Source organism: Sinocyclocheilus grahami, unplaced genomic scaffold (assembly GCF_001515645.1).
Source record: "Sinocyclocheilus grahami isolate Dianchi unplaced genomic scaffold, SAMN03320097.WGS_v1.1 scaffold601.1, whole genome shotgun sequence".
Classification (NCBI taxonomy): Eukaryota; Metazoa; Chordata; class Actinopteri; order Cypriniformes; family Cyprinidae; genus Sinocyclocheilus; species Sinocyclocheilus grahami.
Window position 1 is genome coordinate 495,402 of NW_015505780.1, and position 25,880 is coordinate 521,281.

The 25,880-nt window shown below is 35.8% G+C and overlaps 1 protein-coding gene across 1 annotated transcript in view; it reads left to right on the plus strand.

Annotated features, from left to right (window-relative positions):
• The first annotated feature begins 6,434 nt into the window (after window positions 1-6,434).
• LOC107557396 (tudor domain-containing protein 3-like) overlaps window positions 6,435-25,880 on the plus strand; it is a 23,362-nt gene continuing 3,916 nt past the window's right edge. The window contains exons 1-12 of the mRNA XM_016240802.1: window positions 6,435-6,596; window positions 7,651-7,741; window positions 7,904-7,969; window positions 8,364-8,524; window positions 15,411-15,552; window positions 16,309-16,380; window positions 16,494-16,643; window positions 18,062-18,208; window positions 18,654-18,674; window positions 20,758-20,899; window positions 21,854-22,704; window positions 23,651-23,776. Of these exons, the coding sequence (XP_016096288.1) occupies window positions 6,559-6,596; window positions 7,651-7,741; window positions 7,904-7,969; window positions 8,364-8,524; window positions 15,411-15,552; window positions 16,309-16,380; window positions 16,494-16,643; window positions 18,062-18,208; window positions 18,654-18,674; window positions 20,758-20,899; window positions 21,854-22,704; window positions 23,651-23,776 (2,007 nt within the window). The 5' untranslated portion in view covers window positions 6,435-6,558. The remainder of the gene's footprint in view (window positions 6,597-7,650; window positions 7,742-7,903; window positions 7,970-8,363; window positions 8,525-15,410; window positions 15,553-16,308; window positions 16,381-16,493; window positions 16,644-18,061; window positions 18,209-18,653; window positions 18,675-20,757; window positions 20,900-21,853; window positions 22,705-23,650; window positions 23,777-25,880) is intronic.

Consider the following 25,880-nt stretch of genomic DNA (forward strand, 5'->3'; position numbering starts at 1 on the left):
ATATTCTGTTACACCAAATACACCAAATAATGATCTTTAAAAAAGCATCATATGACCCCTTTAAAGGGTGATTTTTATGTGGTTTGATCACTATCTTCTCAAAGTAAAAGATTAAGGCAGTTATCAAAGTTTGCAAAAAAAAATGTTATATTCCAATAAAGGAGGATACATTTTTACATGATTTATTACACTTAATGACCCCTTATCCGATTTTGAATCGTTCATTCCCTAGCACTGTTTTCTCATTGATTCACCGCAAGGTGTCAGCAGTACTTAAAAAAGTACTAGCAGGAATAGATACTAGGTAGACACTGTTTTAAGCAATTAAAACCTGCTTGCGTTTAATTGGAACAGCTTAAGCAATTGATACAAATCTAGTTTGAGCTTCCCTTAAGACTTTGGGGGGAAATTGACAGTACTGATGAAAAAAGCAATAAATATTCGATTCAAGTTGATTTGTGTAGCACTTTTTACAATACATATTGTTTCTAAGCAGCTTTACAGATAATTCTTGTTTCAATGTTACAGTAGGGAAATATTCTGTTATCAGCCACAGTCAAAGTAATACGTGCGTAATATACATATAGCACATTAAGAGGTTAGGTAACATCATAAAATCAGTTAAGCAGACACAACAAACATGTTAGGCTGAAATTACAACTTGTGCTCATAATGATTACAATATAAGGATAATATTTGACAATTTTGTATGTCGATCTAAAGTTGTTGGATCCAAACTGGAGTTGCCGTAATCTAATTAAACACACCTATTTAACAAATACAAATATTTATTCTTAAATGATTAAACAGCTCAACAGTTGTAGAAATATAAAATCTAAAATAAAACTTTGTTCTAATATTCTTAAAATGTAATTTTGTGTATTTGTAACTAAACAATTCTGCTTTAAATTTGGATACATTTTTTTTAAAGTTTTTTTTTCTGTTTGTTTCTGTTTTTGTCTTCATGGTTCAGTAGTAAAATGTTGCATATAAATATTCAAAGGTAATTAATACCTCTATGACTACATGACTGAACATGATACTTCTGAACCCAGAAGAGATATGCTATTTTTTTGACCAATTGAGAATCCAGTTCCCAGGAATTTGGCCTCCACCCCATCCTCACCAGCAGATGCACCTGTGTCAAATCCAAGTCCCACTTTCACACCAACTGGACCGGCTTTAGCTGATGCACTGGCGACTTCAGCTCGAGCCATTGCTCTGACTTTAACCACGCTAAATTCAGTATCATATGAGGCATTTGGGCCTTTAGCTTCTGCCTCAAGTACACTGAATTCAGCACGAGCTCGTCCAACTCCTGCTTCTGTAAAGTATCCAGCCCTGGGAATCCTCTTTCCTGGTTTTTCTTCAAAACCTGGAGCATATGAGCCTTGTTTAGCATAATAACCGCTTTCTACAATGATATTTAGTGGTCTGTCAAATGTGTCAGTCATGCCAATTATAGATGTTGTATCTTGAGCTTTTGAGTTTTTTATAGTAGCCTTTGCGATTTTATTAATGTCACCGTTTTGCCACTGTTTGGTAGAAGAAGATTCTTCATCTGCAAAAGAAACAGATGAGCTATAATGCAGTGGAAACAGACACAGATGTTTAGAAAAGCTTTATATAAATGTATGCCGTTTTGAGCTGAACATTGTAAATGTGACAAGTTGGTTTTACTCAACCTTGCAAGCTAGTATTTCTGTATTTGGTGTGATTGAGATTGGGTTTGCCTACAGCTTCATAGTGTGTTAGTAATACTATATTTTTACTTAATATATAATATATTTTTCATTTAATAAAGACCCATATTTGACCTATTTTATTCAGTGTTTGGGAATATTTAGAAACATATAAAAAACTACTTTGAGAAAATTAAGAAGTACATAAATACACTAAATTAAATACATAAATTAACAAATAACGCTAAAATGTAGCGTTTATGCAAAGTCAGTGTTAGTGAATACAGACCAACTATCCCAATACGCTTACCATTTTCGTCATCTCCATGGTGGAAATGTTTGGTAGTGGTATAGTCTTCATCTGCAAATAAAACAAATGAGCTTTAATGCAGCGCAAATAGACACAAATGTGTAGAAAAACAACAAGCTTTATATTAAAATGCACTTACCATTTTCATCATGTCCATGGCGGCTTAATTGTAGTTTTTTAGACATTTTAGTGTGTCACAAGTTCTCAATCTCAATAAGTCTTTGGTAGAGTGTCGTTGTGTCTCAGTCAGTACCCCTGTTCCCTATATATACAACATCAACTGAAAGTGAAAGCCAAAAACGAGAAGTCCCACAGTAGGTGTGATTGGAACAGCCCACGCCCCTTGATCACTTTTGATCCCATGTGGAGCCCATTGTCACTTAAAAGAATTGTACAAATGGAAGTGGTGTATGATAAACACATAAACTATGACTTGTATTATTTGTTATAATATGTCCTGTTACTTTTTAAAACAGAAGCCCTAGAGCATAACATAATATCCTGTCCAAAAAATACTAGTCTAGTTTGATCATCCCTTAACAAAAATATATCACAATACACTTAAAAACTAAGATTTTTTTTGCATCAATGGTTCCGTGAAGAAAATGTTATTCCAACATCCATGAAACCTTTCCAGGCAAGGTTCTTTCTTTTTTAGTGTAGTGTGTGTGTTTGCCGAAGTCACACACTCTTCCTTACTTGAAAGAGGATTTCCTTGAAAGGGCCAGATCATCTCGAAACTTCAGTGTTTGCTTTGATTCCCAGGCTCAAGGTGTGGGTGTTTAGTCTCTCTGTGTCATTAGGGGATTTCTGGAACATTACCAGTAAATTACAGTTTTAATCAGTCCTTTCAGTTTTCTGGGATGAGAAGTTGTAACATTACCAGTAAATTAGCATTTTGATGCCACGGTGAACATCCATCCATTTATTCTCTACACACTTCTCCTCTGTTAACGTGACAATGATGTGCTAGAAGCAGGAAAAGTTTTGCATACAGACGAGAATGTTGTCAAAATTATTCCTGTATTATGCCAGGCCAGTAGCTGGTGATGTGACTTTGTAAAGAAACACTACACACCTGCACACATACGGTCCTGTAGTCTGTCGTTGTTGTTTTGGTTGTCAAGTTGCACATGCGCATGATGCCACCGTTTTCACAAAATCACATTTTTGTAGTTTACGTGGAGATGATAACGGTATCATTTTCAAAAACTTGCACTTTGAAACCAATTTTCAGACCCCCAAAACACTTGTCGTGTAAATGAACGGCTATAAAAAGGTTTTAATTTTTTAGTTGAAAAATGTGTCATGTAAACGCCCCTTAAAAATAACGTTTTCAAAAGGTGTGTCACAGAACAACCATTCTTTTTTGGTTCCCTAAAGAACCTTCCAGTGAACAGTTCTGAAAAGCAGCATTTTTTTCTTAGTTTAAAGAACATTTTAATCATCTAAAGAACCTTTTTCCATTTGAAAGGTTCCATGGATGTTAAAGGTTCTTCATGGAACCATTAACCTTTATTTTTAAGAGTCCATCACAGCACATGCAATGTCTGGATATGCTGCGTAAGAATAAGAAAACTTAAGCACTGCTGCTTTTTAATTGTTTTTCAATGTAAACATATAGTAGTCAGCATCAAATGCTGGGATACATGCAAGATAGGTTGACATTTTTACAGGATACAAAGGAACTTCAAAGTAAAACCACTCATAATATGAGGGGCCAGTGTTGGGAAAGTTACTTTTAAAAATAATGCATTACAATATTGTGTTACTTCATTAAAAAAGTAACTAATTACGTTACTTAGTTACTTTTTATGGAAAGTAATACGTTACGTTACTTTTGCATTACTTTTTAAATCTGGACCGGGCTTGCTTGTTTGTTTTTAAATTTAAAAAGTTTTATTTTTGGCAAATATAAAAGCCTTTTCACACCAAAAGTGAAATGAATAAGCCTCAGGCTGAAGGGAAAGTAAATTTACGTCCGTACAGTAGAATGCAGAAGAAGACATTTCAACACACTTCAGCAATAAACAAAGACACACAAATGTTTGTCTAGAGTAATTTGTGCTTATTATTACGGTTGAACTGGATCATCGAAGGTCAGAAGCAAAGACATTGGTTAATAGAATGGGATTAAATACATAAAGGATATTTGTGTTGTTTAACATTTAATTATTGCAGGTTTGCGTCATATATTTTTATTCATTTTGAGGAATACTGAATCTGTGCTTTTTTTGTGAGTGTGATGAATTCATGCATATTCATATTTATTTTAGAACTAGAGTAACATCTTCTGATACACTTGTGAATAACTTGCGTATACATATATACTTGACACATGCATACACCTATAGACACTCGCTTATACGTATAAACTCGATCCATGCATACACCTACAACAACACACACATACATATAAACTCGCTGTATGCAGACACACCCATACATACTCACATATACAGTACATATAAACTTGATCCATGCATATACACCTATAAACACTCGCACATAAATATAAACTCGGTGCGCGCATACCGATCCATAAAACACTCGCGCATACATGCAAAATAACATTCACAAATTTATTCAATTCTGATAGAAAGATGCATGCTTTAGTTGTGTATATACATATATACAAGTGATTTCATATGTGGATGTGGGTGAACTTTTCAGTGCAAACAGAAGACATTTCAGTGTTAAAGGAAGCCGTTTGAACGTAAACGGAAGTAACCTGGCTATTTGCCGCATTTGCAATGATGGACAGGGATCGTGCTCTCTCTGAATGCACTAAAACGTGCTTTGTGATTCAAAAAGCTTAATTTTTTTTTTATGTGATTCATCTGCGATTATGAACGCGATATTGCGTAGCTTGTCAGAGAACTACGGCTCTGTGTAGTAAATGCCGCTCCATCTGAAAGCACGTGCTGGAGATTTACTACTAATCACAGAACCGGCTTTACTGACGAGATGCAAATAATTTCTGTCCCTCCACTGAAAGTCTATTCACCCAAAACTGATGCTTCAAAAAAGTTCATACAGAGATTGTAAAATAAATGCATGTGCATTGAGTGGTTTAATCCAAGTCTTCTGAAGAGACATGAACTATTTATATGATGAACTTGATTTACTTGATATGATTTATTTATTATTGATTTATATGTGATTGGTTAGCTGGGCCAGTGCGTGCTGTGATTGGTTAGCTGGGCCAGTGTGTACTGTGATTGGCAGCACTCGGCGCCTGGTCGGGAAATGTCATGAGTCTTACCATAGCCGCCTACGAGCTTCAGAGTAAATATTGCCTCAAAATCAAATCAATTTGAGCATGATATAAACCCGGATGATTGTAAACACTCTAAGTTCGTCTGCCTTGGGAAAGCTAGTGAGTCTCAGACATAGTGATAACACTCGTTGCCTTCTCTAGTGCAGCTCAGGTCTCGTCCCATTCGTCGATATTTGTGATATCACAAATCCCAGAAAATATGCGTTGTAAAAGCGTGCTTTTTAAAATCAAAATTCGAAAACTCCTTTGATCTGGCTTTTGCTAGTGAATCGCTTGAGCTGAAAGATCGATTGGAGAGTTTGAATCAATCCGAGCGGTTCCAATGACTCACTCAATTAATTTGGTTTGTTTGTTCCTGCGTGGCTCTTTTCCACTGAAACACTTCTGAAACACTTCTGCTCCCTTATATGTTCTTACTCCACACATGTATTAAATGTGCTTTTAGTGTAGGCTATTTCTTTAAAGTCTCAGGTAATATCAATGGCGTGACCTATTTCAGATGCGGCCGAAATTACAACAGCAGTGGTTACATACACATATATTTAATTGTTAGATCAAAATTATTGCTAGGGGCAATTTATTAGTCGCTGGATATTGGTAAGGACATGTAATAGCGTCTCTACAAAACTCTACAGCCTTGATTTAATGCATCCTTGAATAATTTTAAATCTTACTTAAATATTTTGAATCACAGTTTCCACAAAAAATATGAAGCAGCACAACTGTTTTCAACACTGATAATAATCAGAAATGTTTCTTGAGCAGCAGATCAGCATATTATACTGATTTCTGAAGATCACGTGACACTGAAGACTGGAGTAATGATGCTGAAAATACAGCGGCGCATCACAGAAATAAATTACATTTTAAAGTATATTAAAATAGAAAACAGGTATTTTAAATTGTAAAAAATATTTCACTGCTTTTACTGTATTTTTGATCAAATAAATGCAGTGTTGGTGACCAGAGGAGACGTTCAAAAACATAAAAAAGCTTAAATATTAAAAAATGTTGACCGCATGTATAAAGGCGTTTCCTATTTATGATCTGGAAGGTAGCAAATAACAAATCATAGCGTCCTTACTTTTGTGTTATATTAATTTAATTCGCGCTACGTCATCAGCGGCGCTCAACTTTGACCCGCGAAGCGTCGGAAGTTTACGCGTGACGTCATCCGTCTTTGTCCAGTGCAGCGCCAGCTAGAAATGAATCCCGAATAACTCACGATGGGATTTCAGCGCTAATTCAGACAGCGATTCCGTGCAGACTCGCCAGTGTGTGTGAAGATGTGCGATCTGAGCTCAGCGCTCATTAAAGAGGGCTGGTGAGTCACTACTGAGTGCTAACCGCTAACTGTGTTTAGCATGCTGCTGCTAGCTCATGTTTACATTCGCTCACTCGCTCTGAGTTAAAAGCGAGTTTTACTTGTGACATTGATTTATAACTGCATATAAGTTATATCTCTTCGTTAGTTTATTTCTGTGTCTGTTTGGCTTTGGGGATGTTTAGTGCTGTTAGCGGCTAAATCATTAGCAGGATAATCAACATTTATTAACTGCTAGTCTGTTATCGGTAATTCTAAATTATTAATGTGTGTGTGTGTGTGTGTGTGTGTGTGTGTGTGTGTGTGTGTGTGGCACTAATTTGCATAATTTTCCAGAGCATGTTTTGTTCACCTCTCAGAGTTGTTCCACAAAGGAGATTTCGTAGTGCTCTTATTATCACCCCGGTAAGTTAGAAAATACTGTTAGCAGCCAGGGAACAAAAAACAAAGCAAAATACATGTTTTTAGAAAGAAAATGTTATATAAATAAGGTGAATCTCTGAAAAGTAAGTGTGACAGTGGGAGAAATAAAAGTATGTTCAGATATTAAAGATAGTCACTTTATGTGCTGTAGTAAAGATACAGTTTAATTTACTTTCACTGACAGTGATCAATTCAGAGCCACAGCAAAGTTTAAATAAAGTAATATTGGAATAAATCAAATTTTATCTATATATAATATTAGAATAAATTATTTATATATATATATATATATATATTTTAAAGGAAATCAGTAAACTATGAAAGTAATTAGTAAATATTTAGATTTAAATAATTAAACATAATACATGTAATAGTAGAGAACTGTGATGAGAAGAGGGAAAAATGGAATGATAGAACTTAATAGCAACTAAATGTTTTTCAAATAATAGATATTTATAGTAATATTTTTTCACAGTGAAAATCATTTTTTATTTTATACAAGAAACTATATATATGCTTTTTAAATGTAACTTTTTTTCCCTCTCATATTTGAGGGTTCTTAGTGTGTAATATTGAAAATCCCTGGCTGAAATCACACACTTTTCCTCTAAACCTGCTCTTTTCTTCACAGGTACCTTACAGATGAAGGAATCGAGGAGTGTAAAAGTTCAACAGAGAAGGAAAAAACATCACTGACTGACATCATCCAAGTAGCACTAAACGTAAGTAGTTTCCTTTTATATTTACCCTTTCCGTTTTCTATTTACTCATGTAATATGTCTTTGTCCATTTGTGATCATGTATATTTTGGTTTGGGCTCTTCCATAGTAGCATCTACACACTGAGAAAGCGAACACAAATAAATACCATTATATAATTCACAGAGTGATCTGAGACCCATAGGAAAGAGCTTTCTGCCGACGGACATCAACAGTGGACGAATAGAAAAGGTACATTTGTGTATTAAAATAACCCGCTTGACTTATGTTGATCATTAGAAACTGGATTTTGCCAGTTTAAGCTGAAATCTAACATAATGCATAATTATAATATAAATAGACTTTTTGCACTTGCTAATGCTGCCCACAAGATGGCGCTGTTATTAAAGAGAACATTAGCAGAGCTGAAATAAAGAGAGATGGAGTCAAAGCAGAGGTGAAGAGGTAAAAGACCATTTGTTTGGTCAAAAGGACGTGACATTACTGCAGAGTAATGACTGGGATCTGGTTTCTGAGAGCTGCGTTTCTCTGTAACGCTAAATTAAACCCACATGTTTATGAGCTTGATGCATTACATTGGAGAGTTTTATCTGTTTGATGCGAAATCCCTCTTGTTCTGCCGCAGTTGGAGGGCCCATGTGTCCTTCAGGTGCAGAAGATTCGTAATGTCACCGCTTCTAAAGATCATGAGGAGTCGCAGGCGGCGCCCAGAATGCTGCGTCTGCAGATGACGGACGGACAGACATCGTGCACCGGCCTCGAGTTCAAACATCTGTCCAAAATCAGGTACAGCTCATGTGTCTGTGGATATTTGGACCTTCCTTGTCATTTTAATGCACTACCTGCAAGTAGGGATGTGTAAAACTACATCAGCTTGTCAGTGGGAACTAATGCCCTTGTATAATTAGACTAATTGACAGTCAGGTCCAGGTTGACACATTTCCTGTTCTTAATGTGGGACGCTAATTGCAGCAAGATGGTGCTGGTTTAATTGGATTGAATCATGCTGACGTCTGATAGTATGATAATACTTAATGACAGTGTGCTAAAATAATTTCTTCCATTTAAAATTCATTCATCCACTTGCACTTGAAGCTAAAAGTAAAATCAGAAAAAATACTAATTGGTTCACTAATTAGTGGATGCCTAGTAAGAGTTGTGGTAGATTTAACAATGACAGGAATTATAATATAATTTTATATTTGAAATATAAATATAAATAAATAATTTGAAAGTATAATTTATGTCTGTGATGCGCAGCTGTATTTTCAGCATCATTCCTCCAGTCTTCAGTGTCACATGATCTTCAGAAATCAGTATAATATGCTGATTTGCTGCTCAAGAAACATTTCTGATTATTATCAATGTTGAAAACAGTTGTGCTGCTTCATATTTTTGAGGAAACTGTGATACGTTCATTTCTTTCAGGATCCGTTGATGAATAGAAAGTTCAAAAGTACAGCGTTTATTTGAAACAGAAATATTTTGTAACATTATAAATGTCTTTACTGTCACTTTTGATTTATTTAATGCACCTTTGCTGAATAAAATAATTAATTTCTTTAAAACAAATGATCGACTCCAAACACTTGTTATTATTTAATAGCATGTGAAATAGTATGCGACATGCAGCGTTAAATAATCAGACAGTAGTATGCTGCGGTGTTGTTACATGACTCCATTATGTTGCATGTTTAATTCAGCGAGGGGCGTACAGTTATCATCTCGTAAATAAATATGGTAATTTAGAGATTTTGAAGTCCAATAAAGTGCATTCTTCCGTCATAAAAAGTGCTCCACAAGCTCCGGGGGCTTCTGAAGCGAATCAATGCGTTTGTGCAAGAATAATATCCATATTTAAACCTTTATAAACCGTAATCTCTAGCTTCCGCTAACTGTCGTACACGCGTTCACGAGAGAGTCACGTACACCTAGAAAGTCATGTACACCTAGGATGGCTTGAGGGTGAGTAAATCAGAGGGTGAACTATCCCTTTGTTTCATTCATCTCACATTCATAATGCAATGTCAACTCAAGAGCATTGCATTGTGGGCTACAGAATTTCATGTGGTTATAGTACACATGGCAGATGCATGTGGGATTTGCATGTATTCATGAAGTATGCTTACTATGCACACTACATCAGAAATAGTATGAGTGATGTGGAATCTGTGCCCGCAGTGATCTGTAGAAAGTTCCCTCCACCTTATTAGAGATTTTGGCTAATTTATTCAAACTTATTGCTGTCAAACATGACATTAAAGCGTAAACGTAAAGTTTTGGCAAGTGACTGCGGTTTTAAACTTCCCTCACTCACCTTTATGAATGAGTGGCTGTAAAATCTAGTACCTCAGATATTTAATTGAAGCACGTCTAATTGGGCCGTATGATTTAATGAAATAATGTCTCGGCCCGTCAGACACAGTGAAGTGGCCCATAATGAGGCCAAAAACCCGCCATTTGATTAAACGTAGCTCTTAATATGATAAAGAGGTCCTGTAATTGCCTTGAGCCAGACTAAAGACGTTTTGATGTAGTGGGGAGCCGCATAAAAGGTTTTTTTTTTTTTCATTATGAATTGATGTTCACAGAGTCATTCAAGGTCATGTTATTGCGCTGCTTTTTAGGTTACTTCAGGTTCATTTTCTCTTTCACTCCAGGAACCTAAAACATCAATGTCATTTAGAAATGCGGAAAAACAGCGTCTTTGTGCAAGTAAGGTTCAGGTTGCATGCCAAGAATGTGTCTCTATTGTTGCATTGATTCATGCGTTACTATACGTTTTTTACTGAACGTGTCTTAACTGCTTAAAACAACTTTTATGTAATTTTATAATTAAATAGTGTATACAAAGCTTTAAATTGGGAAGGTACAAATGCGTGACAAAATACACTCTTAATTGTAATACTTAATGTGAAGGGTTTGTTTAAATCATTAGCCTTAATATGAGCAAAAATTACCGTGATGCTTAAAGGAACAGTTCACACAAAAATGAAAATTAGCTAAAAATGTTTTCACCCTCAAGCCATCCAAGATGTAGATGAGTTTGTTTCTTCATCAGATTTGGAGAAATGTAGCATTGCATCACTTGCTCACCAATGGATCCTCTGCAGTGAATGGGTGCCGTCAGAATGAGAGTCCAAACAGCTGATAAAAACATCACAGTAATCCACACCACTCCAGTCCATCAGTTAATGTCTTATGAAGCTGAAATATGCGTGTTTGTAAGAAACAAATTCATCATTAATATGTTTTTAAACCTCAAACCATTATTTTCAGGCCAAAATATGAGTCCATAATAACTTGTCCTCCAGTGAAAAAGTCCATCTCCTGTTGTCTCTCACATCAAAATCCAGCCACATATTTGTTTAGAGCTGTTTTGGCTTGTATATGACTTTTTGACCGAAGTAAGCAATGTTATAAATAGAGGACTCATATTTTAGCTGGTTTGAAGTTAAAAACATCTTAATAATGGATTTGTTTTTTACAAACACGCAGCTTTTGCCTTCACAAGACATGAACTGATGGACTGGAGTGCTGTGGATTATTGTGATGTTTTTATCAGCTGTTTGGACTCTCATTCTGACGGCACCCATTCACTGCAGAGGATCCATTGCTGCGCAAGTGATGCAATGCTACATTTCTCCAAATCTGTTCTGATAAGGAAACAAACTCCTCTACATCTCGGATCGCCTGAGAGTGAGTACATTATCAGCACTTTTAAATTTGTGGGTGAAATATTTCTCTAAAATAACAGCTCTGTGTTACACAAAAAAAAAAGTGGTGTAAGGTTTACTTTGAAATTGCTAGTAAACTGTTATAAACAAATTGCAAATAACACATTGAGTTAAACTTGACATTTCGAAGTAGAAAAGACCGAAATGGTATCTTCTTGTTTCTTTTACTCCATGAAATCTGACACTGTGCAATCTTGTAAAGCCGCTTCAAACTCAAACGACCTTTTCTGCCCTTTTCTTGTACTCTCCTTCCTTTAACCCCAGTTTCAGACCTTTTGATTGGCTTAAACCTCACCAATCCCATGTCTCCATTACCTACAGGTGGAGACTGTGTTGTCGAGCCGTTTGAAGAACAGAGTCCTCTTTATTCATCTGTTCTTTGGCTCACTCTCTCCTTCATCCATCCCTGTCGCTAACATGCAGAATGAAACTATCCACTGTTCATTTGAACCCAAAGCTTCCTTTATTCAAGCACAGAACAGACATGCATTATTTTAAAGTGTGTACGAAGGCTTTGCACACTTATAAACCGTGGTTTGACTTTGGTTATGTACATTATGAATAAGACTGAGTTGTTTTTACAGTTCGGTTTGGTGTCAAATTTGAATTATTTCACAAAACAAGATTTTGATTTCAAATAAATGCAGTTTTTTTTTTTTTACTTTCTATTCATCAAAGAATATTAAGCAGAACAATTGTTTTTAACATTGATAATAATCAGAAATGTTTCTTGAGCATCAAATCAGCATATTAGAATGCTTTCTGAAGACTGGAGTAATGATGCTGAAAATTCAGCTTTAATCACAGGAATAAATTACATTTTACAATATATTCACTTAGAAAACAGTTATTTTAAATTGTAATAATATTTCACAATTACAGTATTTTTGATCAAATACAGCTTTGGTGAGCAGAAGAGACTCAAATATTTTAAAACCTTACCGACCCTAAACTTTTCAGTGTTTCATTCAGTGTATTTAAAAAGAAGTGCATGCAAATAAAACCAAAGCTTTCTTCATTCACTTGCACAGAAAGGACGTCCCATTATTTCAACACGTGTATATAAACTGTAGTTTGACTTTGGTTATTTACATTACAACAATGAGACGGAGTTATTTTTACAATTCAGTTTAGTGTCACTCATTTCAAATAATTATTTCCCCTTCAAATGAAAGTGAGATTGTTTGAAAGAACAGAAGCATTGTACTGGAACAAACGAGAGCATTCGTATCGAATCCTACATCGCTTTGAGCTTCGTGTCGATGAACCGGTCAGGAAAGTGTAATTGCGCTGGTCACGCATTGAGTGCTGTCAAACTCCCGGACTCTCCTAATTAGAGGACCAGGGAAAGATCGACTCCACGTGTGTGCTTGAGGGCGAGTTTATTTGGCGTGTAGGAGAGCGGGGAGGTGTGCGTGTGATGTATTTTTAGCAGGAGCTGCTTCTGCAGTGCAGAGCGGTGCATTAACATTTGATCAGGGTGCAGGCAAGGGGACACATTTGAGGAAATAAGCCTGCGTTTTGGAAAATTCACAGCTCCACTTCTTTCCTCTGGGTATTAGAGTGTTTGTGAGGGAAAATAGTTTCTTCCTCTCTCTCTCAATCCATCCCTTCTCCCCCCTTTAAGCTTTAATTAAAGTCAAACAGCCAGTTCTTAATCCCAACTTACAGCAAATGCCTCTCACTAACTAAAGCTGAAACACATCGGAGAGAAAAAACCTGATTGACAACCAGGAAATAGAAGCAAATAAAGCAGAGAAGGGCAATTATGAATTTTAAATTCTCTCACTCCCTTTTTTTTTCTTCTTTTTTCTTGGAGAGTTATTGCAGATGCCATATAAGGAAAACCGATTTCTTTTTTTGGGTGAATCTCTGGAAAACGCTCTCAAGAAATCACTGGGTTACAATATACCACATAATTAAAAGGGATTCAGAAATAAAATTTGTGTGAAGAAAATTATGCTTATTTTAAGAATATTAAGACTTTGACAACATCTTTATTACAATTAAACTCCAAATATTTGTAAAAAAAAAAAAAAGAGTTATAAAATTTCTATTTGCTGTTGTAATATATTCAGGGATGCACCAAATATTCGGCAACCGAAATTATTCGGCCGAAAATAGCAAACAAATCTCTTTTGTTGTTCGACCGAATAAGCGAAAAGTCCGAATAATATGTACCGAACAATGACTAACGCGATCAAATAGAGGCATGCACTAATGCAGCAAACATGTCGGCAGTGTGAACGTATTTAAAACTATCAGAGAAACGCAGAAATCATTACAAGCACGAAGCACTGACAGTGAGAGACTGTTTAGTGCTGCATCACGTCTCTGATGAGAAGAAGAGGTGGCTAATGCTGGTGGTTAGGTTACTGTATGATGATTGAAATCGCAAAATTACCTTTAAACGATTAATAAATCAACTGCAGAATGTTATATTTTCTAATGCACGCACAAATTGCATTTATTCTGACAGCGCTGCACGAGCTCGCGGCGCCAGGCTTCAAAGTCCAAAGCACAAGGAAAATCTGTGCTAAAACCGTGTTACTGGTCAGTCGCTCAGTAACATTTTTGTAACTTTTTTTAAAGGCATGTGACAATGTGATACGTGCGACAAACATCTTCCCAAATTCGTAATGAGAATCATTTATAAATCTGCATGCTGTTGTCAACAAAAAGAAGCACTGAGATCTTCCTGCGGGTTTCTGCCAAAATAAAAGCAGAGAAAAAGCAACAACTCCATCGACATTCATAAATGACAGTATTGTAATTTTACTGTCGTTCTGTAAAATAAAATAAAAAAGTAAGACAATAATGATAATAATAATTACCCTACAACAGCTCTATTAATACATTTATTATAACATTCACACAGTGTTCAAATTGGCATCTGTAATATATTCTAATGTTTTAAAAAGTCTTATCTGCTCAGCAACTTATTAATTTTAAGTTAAATTGTGCTTTGTTGGTTTAATGTCTGCTACAATGAAAAAAAAAGTGTTCTGTGTTAAGAAATTTTTCTTTGATTTTTTTATTTGAAAAGCAGGACAAAACAGTAAAAAGCTGATTTTGGCAATTAATGCAATGGTGAAAAAACAATGGCAAAATAGGCCTACATGGGAACAAAATGTGAAAAACCGTATTCGGCCTTCGGCCCAATGTTTCATTTTGTTTGGCTACGGCCAAGAATTTTCATTTCGGTGCATCCCTAAATATATTAATTTACACAGTGCAGTGGTTGTCATAACTTGTTTCATGATCAAAAGTAACTATATATATATAATGCAGTACATTTTTGTTCTTCATTGTTGTTAAACTGCTAAAAATGTGATCAAATCTTAATATTTAAAAAAATAGACATTGTCTTTATTTAAAATATAATAGCCATTTTTTTTCTTTCATTATTTTTACACTACTGTTCTGAAGTTTGGGGTCAATAAGATGTGTATTACTTTTATTTGGGATGCAATGAATTGATTACAAATTATAGTAAAGACATGTTATGTTACAAAATATGTCTATTTCAAAGAAATGCTGTTCTTTTGAACTTTCTGTTCATCAAAGAATATTAAAAAAAATGTGTCAGTGTTTTCAACATTGATGATAATCAGAAATGTTTCTTGAGCAGCAAATATTAGAATGATTTCTGAAGGATCATGTGACGCTGAAGACTGGAGTAATGATGCTGAAAATTCAACTGCGCATCACAGACATACATTACATTTTAACAGATATTCAAATAGAAAACTTGTAGTAATATTTCACAATTTGACTGTATTTTTGATCAAACAAATACAACCTTGGTGAGCAGAAGAGACTTCTTTCACATAAAACAAAAACCTTGCCGACTCAAACGTTTTCAGGGTTTCACTGTTTATTTAAAAGAAAGCAATTGATTTAACCCTTTAATTTGATTTCTGCTCCACTTTCAGTCTGAACACTCCTCCTGGAACCAAAGTGAAGCTCCTGGAGGACGTTCAGGTTAAAAACGGCATCCTGCTATTGGACGATTCCAAGATCACGGTTCTCGGAGGTGAAGTGGATCACATGATCGAGAAGTGGGAGTTGCAGAGGGTGAGGTTCAGAATTCTTTAATATGCCGTAGCACAAGCGGTCTGTTTAATTCTGAGTGTCAGTGTTGGTGTAAAACATGAAACTACACTAATTTATGACGCAGGAAACCTTCATTATAAGTGGGCTCTGGGGAAAAAATTGAGATGCAAAAGTGTAAAATGTGACTCCTTTAAAAGTTCTATTCATTAAAACTTAAGAAACAAGTCACAATGTCACAGGAGTGACTGTAACCATCTGTTAATATTCATCATGTTCTAGCTCACTGATGGATGGCACATTGGCAACAGATGATTTATTTTAATTATCAATCAAAGCCAGATAGCATGAAGATTCATTGCTTTATTCATCTTGATGAGTAAATAACTTGTCCAAAGATTATTCTCCCTTATGGAGCAGGGTTATTATAGTTAACTAAAACTGAAAACCATGAAAATGTATTTTGGAACTTGAAATAAAATAAATGTTAACAAATAAAAAGGTTATTTTATGCAAGGCAGCATTTCTCATTTTAATTAAATTTTTGAATAACGTGATTTACTGCAGTAACTAAAATGGAAATTAAAAAAGAAAACTATACAGACATTTTTATTCAAAATGACACAACAAAATTACTAAAACTTTAACTACAATTTAAAATTGGAAATAAAATTCTAAATATTAATATAAACTATAATAGTATCTCACTGATACTAAAACAGGACTGTTACACTACATTCACATATCTAATGAAACGTTTAACTCTTTTTCTCACAAAAGAGCCTCGCCAAACACAGCCGAAGAAACATTGGCGCAGAAGGTGGACCTCCTCCATTCGTTCCCTTTGGACAGGTCAGGACTCCTTCAGCTTCTTTCATTGTGACCTTTGACCTTCTGGTTATTTATGAGGTTGATTTGATTGTAAATGGATGGATGGTGTCTAAGCTGCTGGCATCTCTCTGTAGAAATGTGCTCATAAGGAGCAGGTGGACAGCAGAGCTCTGGACCAGAGGAAGACCCTGCAGAGCACCAACGCTGTCAAATCTGCTGACGACAACGATGAGTTTGAGAAACAAAGAATCGCTGCTATCGCAGAGGTCGCCAGGAGTAAAGAGGTGTGTTTGATGTTGTTCTTGCGAAATGAACATACAGCACTGTTTGGATTTTTTTTTACATTTTATTAGATTTTTAACGAAGCCTCTTTTGCTCTCCGAGGCTACATTTTATTTGATCAAAAATACCGAAAATGTTAAAAATATTATTGCCATTTAAAATAACTTTTTCTATTTCTATTTCTGATCAAAGATGAATTTTCAGCATCATTACTCCAGTCTTCAGTGTCACATAATTCTTCAGAAATCATTCTAAAATGCTGATTTGTTGCTCAACAAACATTTCAAGCATTATTATCAATGCTGTAAAAAAAAAAATTTTTTTTAAAGTGTATTCAAATAGAAAACTTTTAAATTGCATTAATATTTCACAATATTACTGTTGTTTCTGTATTTTTTTAATTTAAAAAAAAAAAGCAAATACAGACATGAGTAGAAGACGCTTATTTCTGAAACATTTAAAAATCCTAATTATTCCAAACTTTTGACCGGTTATGTACATATAACCCTCAGATTGTAGTGTTTTTGTATTGTACAAAGATATGTGACCCTGGAGCACAAAACCAGTCATAAGGGTCAATTTCTCGAAATTGAGATTTATACATCATCTGAAAGCTGAATAAATAAGCTTTCCATTGATGTATGGTTTGTTATGATAGGACAATATTTGGTTGAGATACAACTACTATGAAAATCTGGAATCTGAGGATGCAAAAAAAATAAAAATATTGAGAAAATCGCCTCCAAATGAAGTTCTTAGCAATGCATATTACTAATCAAAAATTAAGTTTTGATATATTTACGGTAGGAAATTTACAAAACATCTTCATGGAACATGATCTTTACTTAATATCCTAATGATTTTTGGCATAAAAGAAAAATCTATAATTTTGACCCATACAATGTATTGTTGGCTATTGCTACAAATATACCCCAGCGACTTATGACTGGTTTTGTGCTCCAGGGTCACATATTGGAATTTCAATTCAGAATACATATGATTTTTATCCCCTGCAACAAAGTAGCACCTTTTGGTAATGAAATATTGATATATTAAAGCAATGTGTAATTGAATTTGTTCATTCTCATGACTATGTCCTTAGGCCATGGGTGAACTTAATATTCTCCAATATTTAATTAAGAAATGTTTGATTTTGAGTGTGTAATTACAAATGTAATGTGATAAGTGAACACCACATAAATGATTAAACACTTTGCCTCGGCAGCACCTGCGCTGTGTTTCAAAACTCAGTTTGATTTGAACTTTTAAAGCACACTTCTGATGTCCAGAAATGCTGTTCGTTGTTCTATAGTTGTGTTATTAAATTAATAGAAGAAATCTGATCTAAAAATGCTGGAGATGCACCAGTGTCTTATGTTTTTTCATTGTGCATCTGTTGTCTTCTCTTTGTTTGTGAAAGACGCGTACGTTCGGCGGTGGCGGCAATGCAGGCGGAAACCTCGCCAATCCAGGATCCACCTACAAGAACCGAGACACCTATCAAAGGAGACGAGAAGAGAGAGAGCCATGGATGGAGAACAAGTCCGAAGGAGTTTACAGAGATTTGGTGAGATCCAAAGATCATCATAAATAGATGTAAAATTGCTGATTTGTCAGCAGTTTTTAAGTAGGAAGTTCTTCCTCATGAAATGAACTGTTAATGCTGTGAAACACGGGAGAAGATCCAAATAGACTGAACGCAGTTATCATAACTTCAGATCCAACATCTAGTTCAGTCAAATCTGCAGCTGTTTTCCGGCAGTCCTCACTGAGAACAAAACAGCTGTGCTTTGATCACTTGTTGGTCGTCCACCGACTTTCCAAAACCAATGAGTCTGTTTAAAATGTGTCATTACTAGATTTAATGTGTTGTTACTTTACTAAGCAATCACACTGGATGATAAAACAGGCCATAAAAATCTTATGCATCATCATGATGAATCTTACATAGACATGTGCCACTCATATTGTATTTTCTTCATGAAATGTCAAATTGGGGTTGTGTTGCACAGGCTCCTTCGTCGAATACGCCGGCCGCGCGCTTTAATTTCTTATTATTTTAGTTATAGAATTTTAGTACTTCATATTTAAGCTTATTTTAGTTGCCACGGCAACATTTCTGATTTAAGTTTTTTTTTTTTTTAGTTTAAGGTTCATCTGGTGTTTATATTTTATTTGATTTCAGCTATTTTTAAACAACACTTTTTTTATTTCATTTTTTTTATTATATATAGTTTAACCCTAACAATAAAAAAGAATTCTGTGCCAACTTACTGAAGTACTAAACACTTTATATCTGCATGATTCCTACTTCACATGATAATATTTTTATCATTTTGCAACTCATGTACATTTATTTATTTATTTAGTAAGCATCTGTATTAAAAGTGGGATAATGTATGGTTAGCTTCCAGAATAAACCCTTTGGCATGATAAAAGACCCTGCTTCATTTTGAGGTTATGATCAGAGTTTATTTTGCAATAATGACTATAAATGATCACTTTAAAGCATTTATTCCTACTGCATTTGCAACAAAGCCAATCCTAATAATGGGAACATTGTATCAGGATTTTTAATCTCCTCTTATGTTGAAGTCCCAGTGGGCTGCAGAACTGTGCGGCGTCAAACAGATGGCCAGTCCCAAATGAAGGCGCTCTATTAGTCAGCTTTAGATAAGTCTCTGCGGCTTGTAAGCTCTGCCTGACATATGGCTTTAGGAGAAAACGGACAGGGCTAATATGTGGAGAAACGTTTGTCTTCTTCCGCTTTTTCACTTTTTAAATTTTAGTCAGTGTGTAGTGTGTATGTTTGGGCATAAAAAAAGATCTAGAAAGTTACAAATCTCAAAGTCCACTCCAAAGGGAGATATTTAGTTTTTAAAAAATCCCTTTTCAAGAACTACAGCAAACGGCTCGTTTGGACTACAGCGTTTGTTTTCCGGGCTTTGTGATATCACAAAGCGGCTCATTAGAATATCATTACAAAGAATTCCCGCCTACAGAAATGTGAATGGTGGGAAGGGGCGAGGTCGTGGTTAGAACACTTGGTTGAGTGAGTGCATCAGACGAGACGACGAAGAAGAAGTGCTGCTGCAGAGTTAGTGCATCAGAGAAAACCAAGAAGAAGAGCTGCTGTGCTGTAGCCTCAAATTTTTGGCATGTCTAGAAAAGCGGTTCTCAATTCCAGTCCTCGCCTACCCCCGCTCTGGACATTTTGTATGTTTCTCTTATTGCTTCATACGTTTGTTATATTTGACTGTAAGTGCCCTGCGAAGTGGACATTACCGGATATTCCTCCATGTGTTTACTCGGTCACACGAGCATTAAGCAGCGCTGTGAGATCCAGTGTGAAGCGCTTGAATTCAGCGATGAACACACGACTCGGCGAGTTAAACTAGTTTAAAGCCAAACAGGAGAAACACTGTGTTGATAAAAACATCCAAGTAATCCACAGCACTCCAGTCCATCAGTTAATGTTTTGAGAAGAGAAAACCTGCGTGTTCCACCAACATATTTGTTTTGAACTGTTTTGGGCTGGTTTTGTTTGTAAACAGAGTTTGATCTGTGCAGATTTCTCTGCTGATTCAGACCAGATGACGTTTTCACTAGAGAAAGTCATCTCATGCATAAAGGACTTGCATTTTAGCCGGAATCAACGTATGAAGTTAAAAACATCTTGATGGATTTGTTTCTTACAAACACGCAGCTTTTCTCTTCTCAAGACATTAACTGATGGACTGGAGTGGTGTGGATTACTTGTGGATTATTGTGATGTTTTTATCAGCTCATTCTGACAGCACCCATGCACTGCAGAGGATCCATTGCTGAGACAGTGATGTAAACTAACTTTCAGAAAATGTTCATTTCGGATGAACTGTTTCTTTAATGACAATCCAGACTGTAATCCCAGATTGATGTTATTGTTATTAGTGTTGTTGGTTTTTAAACTAACTTTCAGAAAATGTTTATATCGGATGAACTGTTTCTTTAATGACAATCCAGACTGTAATCCCAGATTGATGTTATTGTTATTAGTGTTGTTGGTTTTTGAGTACAAGGAAAATAAAACCGTATTTTCATTGCTGTCTTTAACTCAATGTCCTTTTAGTTTGACAGTTTATTTGTTCACTGACAGGAAAGGGTCGTGGAAGAGGACGCTCCAGACAAGATGAGGATGAAGAAGCAGGAGGAAGACCATCTGGGCCCAGCACACTGTTTGACTTCCTGGAGTCAAAAATGGGGACATTGTCCATTGACGGTATACTGAATTTGTTTTACCTTTATTTGTTTTAATGGAGCATTGAAAAATGCTGACAATATTAGTGCTTCTTTAAATTTGATATCTGAATTGGCCAATTTTGGAAGCTGATAGTATCAAGGCCTATTTTGTCCTTTCAAATAGTAACAGTGCTATTTTAGAATGATTTATATACTATTTTAGTATTTATTAATATTTTTAATTAGTTTATTTTGTTTATTTTATTAATTAATTTTTTTATTTTAGTATTTTTATACATTATTATTATTATTAATAATGTATTTTATATTGTTGTTGTTGTTGTTGTTATTGTTGTTATTATTATTATTATGGTTAGCTTTAATTTCTTATTATTTTAGTTATAGAATTTTAGTACTTCATATTTAAGCTTATTTTAGTTGCCACGGCAACATTTCTGATTTAAGTTTTTTGTTTTTATTTAGATATTTATTTTAAGGAAAATTAATGGTCTGGTGTCTACAACTTTCACTTTGGAGCAAAAGTCTGGCTTTAAACTTGACATTTATCGTGATAATTATCAATATCGACTGATATGGAAAAAATTATCGTGATAATTGCAGCCCTAATTCAAAGTACAAGTTATTTTAATGAAATTTATTAATTTTTTTTCCCAAATTCTGTGTTTTCTGTATTACATTTTAACGGTGTATTTACATTTTAATTGGAAAAAAGCATTTCTAATCAATTGAATTCTTAAAACCTTTAAGAGTTGAATAATTTATTAAAATTTTTTACAAAATGTAAAACAAAAAAGTGTTTAAAATTTAAAATGTAAACACAAAATTGTGAGATATTCCTTAAAAATGTTTTTTATAATAATATTATTATTATTACTGTTGCTTTGATTATATGTAGTAGATGAAACCGCACCACTCATTCATTTACAATTTTTAACCAGTTGCCTTACTGTTTTTCTTATAATTAACCCTGTAGACTCAAAGAACCAGCCTTCACTACAAGAGCACCAATATAAGATGACTTTCCCCAGCACTGATCAAATGTTCAGAGATGCCGCCCAGTCCAAACACCCTCCCCGAAACGAGGGACGCTCGCAGAGAAACGACAGGCCTCCACGTTTCCAGAAGGATGGAGACTTTCCTAAACCCAGCACGGCCTCTTTCAGTGTTTCCCAGCCGCAGAAATGGAGGGACGGAGAGAGAACGGGAAGAGGAGGATCAGACCGATGGAAGAATGATGCTCAAGATGCTAGAAATACGTACACCTCTATGGGGAAGCCCAGGGAACAGCAGGGTCTCTCTGGAAAGGAACATAACGGGTCGAAAAGCTTTCAGCAGGAACCACATAACGGCGGATGTAAAGAGCAGGATGGGACAGGACTGGCTTCTTTTAGGAAAAACCAATCAAACGGACCCGCGGCACCCAAATCCTCAAATCCTGCTGCGTCAGGCTCGGATCCTAAAGCTAGAAACGAACCCAACAACAGAAGGAAAAGCAAGCCAGAAAGACCCAAATCAGGCTACTTTGAGCGTTCGCAAGATGCAATGAAAAAAGACTTTTCGCAGGATGCCGGATCCAGTCAGTGCATCAAAGTGGGCGGGGTTTCAAACGCGCAGCTCCCTAATGGTGATTTAGAACACAGACGGACCGGTCCAATCAAGCCGCAGTCTTCAGCACCGCCTCAGAAACAAACCAACACGCATAACTCCGCCCCCAAGAAACGATCTGGACCAATCAAAGGTCAGAGAGAGCCGACGGACACAAATAATCACATAATCTGGAGAGCTGGTGACCAGTGTCTAGCGCTCTACTGGGAAGACAATAAGGTGAGTCTTTTGGATTACTTTTGAGTGGCGTTGGTTCTGGAAGCATGTTTCTATTCATTTTTTCTCATAGGGAAAGTCCTGGTTAAAGTGTTGCAAGCTGTGAACCAAACCAACCAACTACAAGGTGAATCACAACAAAAAAAATTTTTTTTTAATTAAACAACAATGCAAAGATTGTGTTTTGTGAATGGCAGTCGATTTAAAAACAATGATGAGATATAAAACTATTCCTTTTAAACTGGTAATCTTTCAATAGAAACAATATATTTGAAGTTTATTGCCAAATATGCATGCATATATATATATATATATATATATATATATATAATATATATGTGTGTGTATGTATGTGTGTGTTTATTTATTTAAATCGTTTGGAGACAGACTTTTCTGTATAGCATCATGGATAAATGTAGTTTTTCACCAGGAATTATGCTTATAAACATGATTATTTTAAAGGGGGTCATCAAATGCATTTTTTTTTTATTATTTTATAATGTTTCCTGAGGTGCACATATAGTCTTTGTAATCTTAGTATAGTATTTATCAAAAACGTCATCATTTAGATAAAAATTTTCATTTTCTACCCTGAATTCAACCTCTGATTTGAACTCTGAAGACTCACAGAAGACACACCCCTTCCAACAATGTAAACGCCCTCTGCTGTGATTGGCTAGCATCTTTGCATATGAAATGAGCATTACATGTGGAGCTCTGGAATGTGTTTTTGCTGTCACAAGATTAAATAATGGTGAAAAGTGTCGATTGTAGCGTTATATTTAGATCTACTGTTGCATCAAAGGTTGCAGCGCTGCCCTGCTGAACATGACCTTTCTGAAAATGAGTAGTCTTTACGAGTCTTCCAGAACCAAATTACACTCTGTATGCTTTTATTGCATTTTTCCCTTTTGTGTTCTTGTAAAACATCTTTGTGTATTGGTGGCAGTTTTATCAGGCGAGAATCGACGCCATCCACCCGTCTGGCTCCACGGCTGTGGTTGTGTTCAGCGACTACGGCAACTGCGAAGAAGTTCTGCTTCACAATATCAAACCTCTGCACATGGACGTGTGGGTAAGCAACAGATTACCCAAAAAACCTTGAGCTCTGTTACAAAACCCAGAGCATTTTAAAGCATCGTGGGTGTTCATCATTTTGCTGCCTTCTAAAATACCTTCTTTTAGCAGTACCAAAAAGTAACTTCAGTATCGTACCAAAGTGAGAGAAATGGTACTTATAAAGATTTTCGCTTGCTTGCTTTTTTTCTTAATTCATTTGTTTGTTTAAAAGATTAGATTTAAGTCTAAAAAGTATTTATCATTTTTGCCCGATATTTGGTGCACATTATTATGCCTAGGGTTGGGTGCCGAAACCCGGTGCTGGTACCTTTATGACCGAATCAGAATGCAGATTTCGGTGCCACTTAAATGCCTGAGCTGTCGATTGAAATATTTGCCCTCTGGTGCTCCGAAATGGACGAAAGAAGCGTCATCACTGCATGCGATCGCTAGTTAAATAATACTGAATTTATGTGGTGTTAGAATAATCAGAAAAATAATTTTCTGACTCTCGTGAACGCAAGTCAGAAAGCTCTGATGATACAAATCCAACACATCTTTGTAGTAACACTAGTGTTCATGTTGCTTTCACATTCCAACTTAAAAGTACAATGAATGTGTGAATGCAGTAACTTACCGTTAACGAGCTACATTAAATGTGCTTAAATTAAAACGCATAAAGCTAAACGTCCCTTGTGCAATGAGAAGCGTTTCTAAACCTGTTGGCTAGGGCTGTGCAATTAATCGCATGTGATTGTCATGCGTATCATCAGTAAAGCCGGTTCTGTGATCAGTAGTAAATCTCCATCACCTGCTATCAGATGGAGCAGCATTTACTACACAGAGCCGTAGTTCACTGACAATTAGGCAATATCGCATTCATTATCGCAGATCGAATCGCCTGCGATAATGAATGCGATATTGCATAGCTTGTCAGTGAACTACGGCTGTGTAGTAAATGCTGCTCCATCTGATAGCAGGTGATGGAGATTTACTACTGATCACAGAACCGGCTTTACTGACTGGTGCTCCGAAACGGATGAAAGAAGCGTCATCACCGCATGCTAGTTAAATAATACTGAATTTATGTGGTGTTAGAATAATCAGAAAAATAATTTTCTGACTCTCGTGAACGCAAATCGGAAAGCTCTGATGATACAAATCCAACACATCTTTGTTGTAACGCTAGTGTTCATGTTGCTTTCACATTCCAACTTAAAAGTACAATGAATGTGTGAATGCAGTAACTTACCGTTAACGAGCTACATTAAATGTGCTTAAATTAAAACGCATAAAGCTAAACGTCCCTTGTGCAATGAGAAGCGTTTCTAAACCTGTTGGCTAGGGCTGTGCAATTAATCGCATGTGATTGTCATGCGTATCATCAGTAAAGCCGGTTCTGTGATCAGTAGTAAATCTCCATCACCTGCTATCAGATGGAGCAGCATTTACTACACAGAGCCGTAGTTCACTGACAATTAGGCAATATCGCATTCATTATCGCAGATCGAATTGGACGAAAGAAGCGTCATCACTGCATGCGATCGCTAGTTAAATAATACTGAATTTATGTGGTGTTAGAATAATCAGAAAAATAATTTTCTGACTCTCGTGAACGCAAGTCAGAAAGCTCTGATGATACAAATCCAACACATCTTTGTAGTAACACTAGTGTTCATGTTGCTTTCACATTCCAACTTAAAAGTACAATGAATGTGTGAATGCAGTAACTTACCGTTAACGAGCTACATTAAATGTGCTTAAATTAAAACGCATAAAGCTAAACGTCCCTTGTGCAATGAGAAGCGTTTCTAAACCTGTTGGCTAGGGCTGTGCAATTAATCGCATGTGATTGTCATGCGTATCATCAGTAAAGCCGGTTCTGTGATCAGTAGTAAATCTCCATCACCTGCTATCAGATGGAGCAGCATTTACTACACAGCCGTAGTTCACTGACAAGCTATGCAATATCGCATTCATTATCGCAGGCGATTCGATCTGCGATAATGAATGCGATATTGCCTAATTGTCAGTGAACTACGGCTCTGTGTAGTAAATGCTGCTCCATCTGAAAGCAGGTGATGGAGATTTACTACTGATCACAGAACCGGCTTTACTGA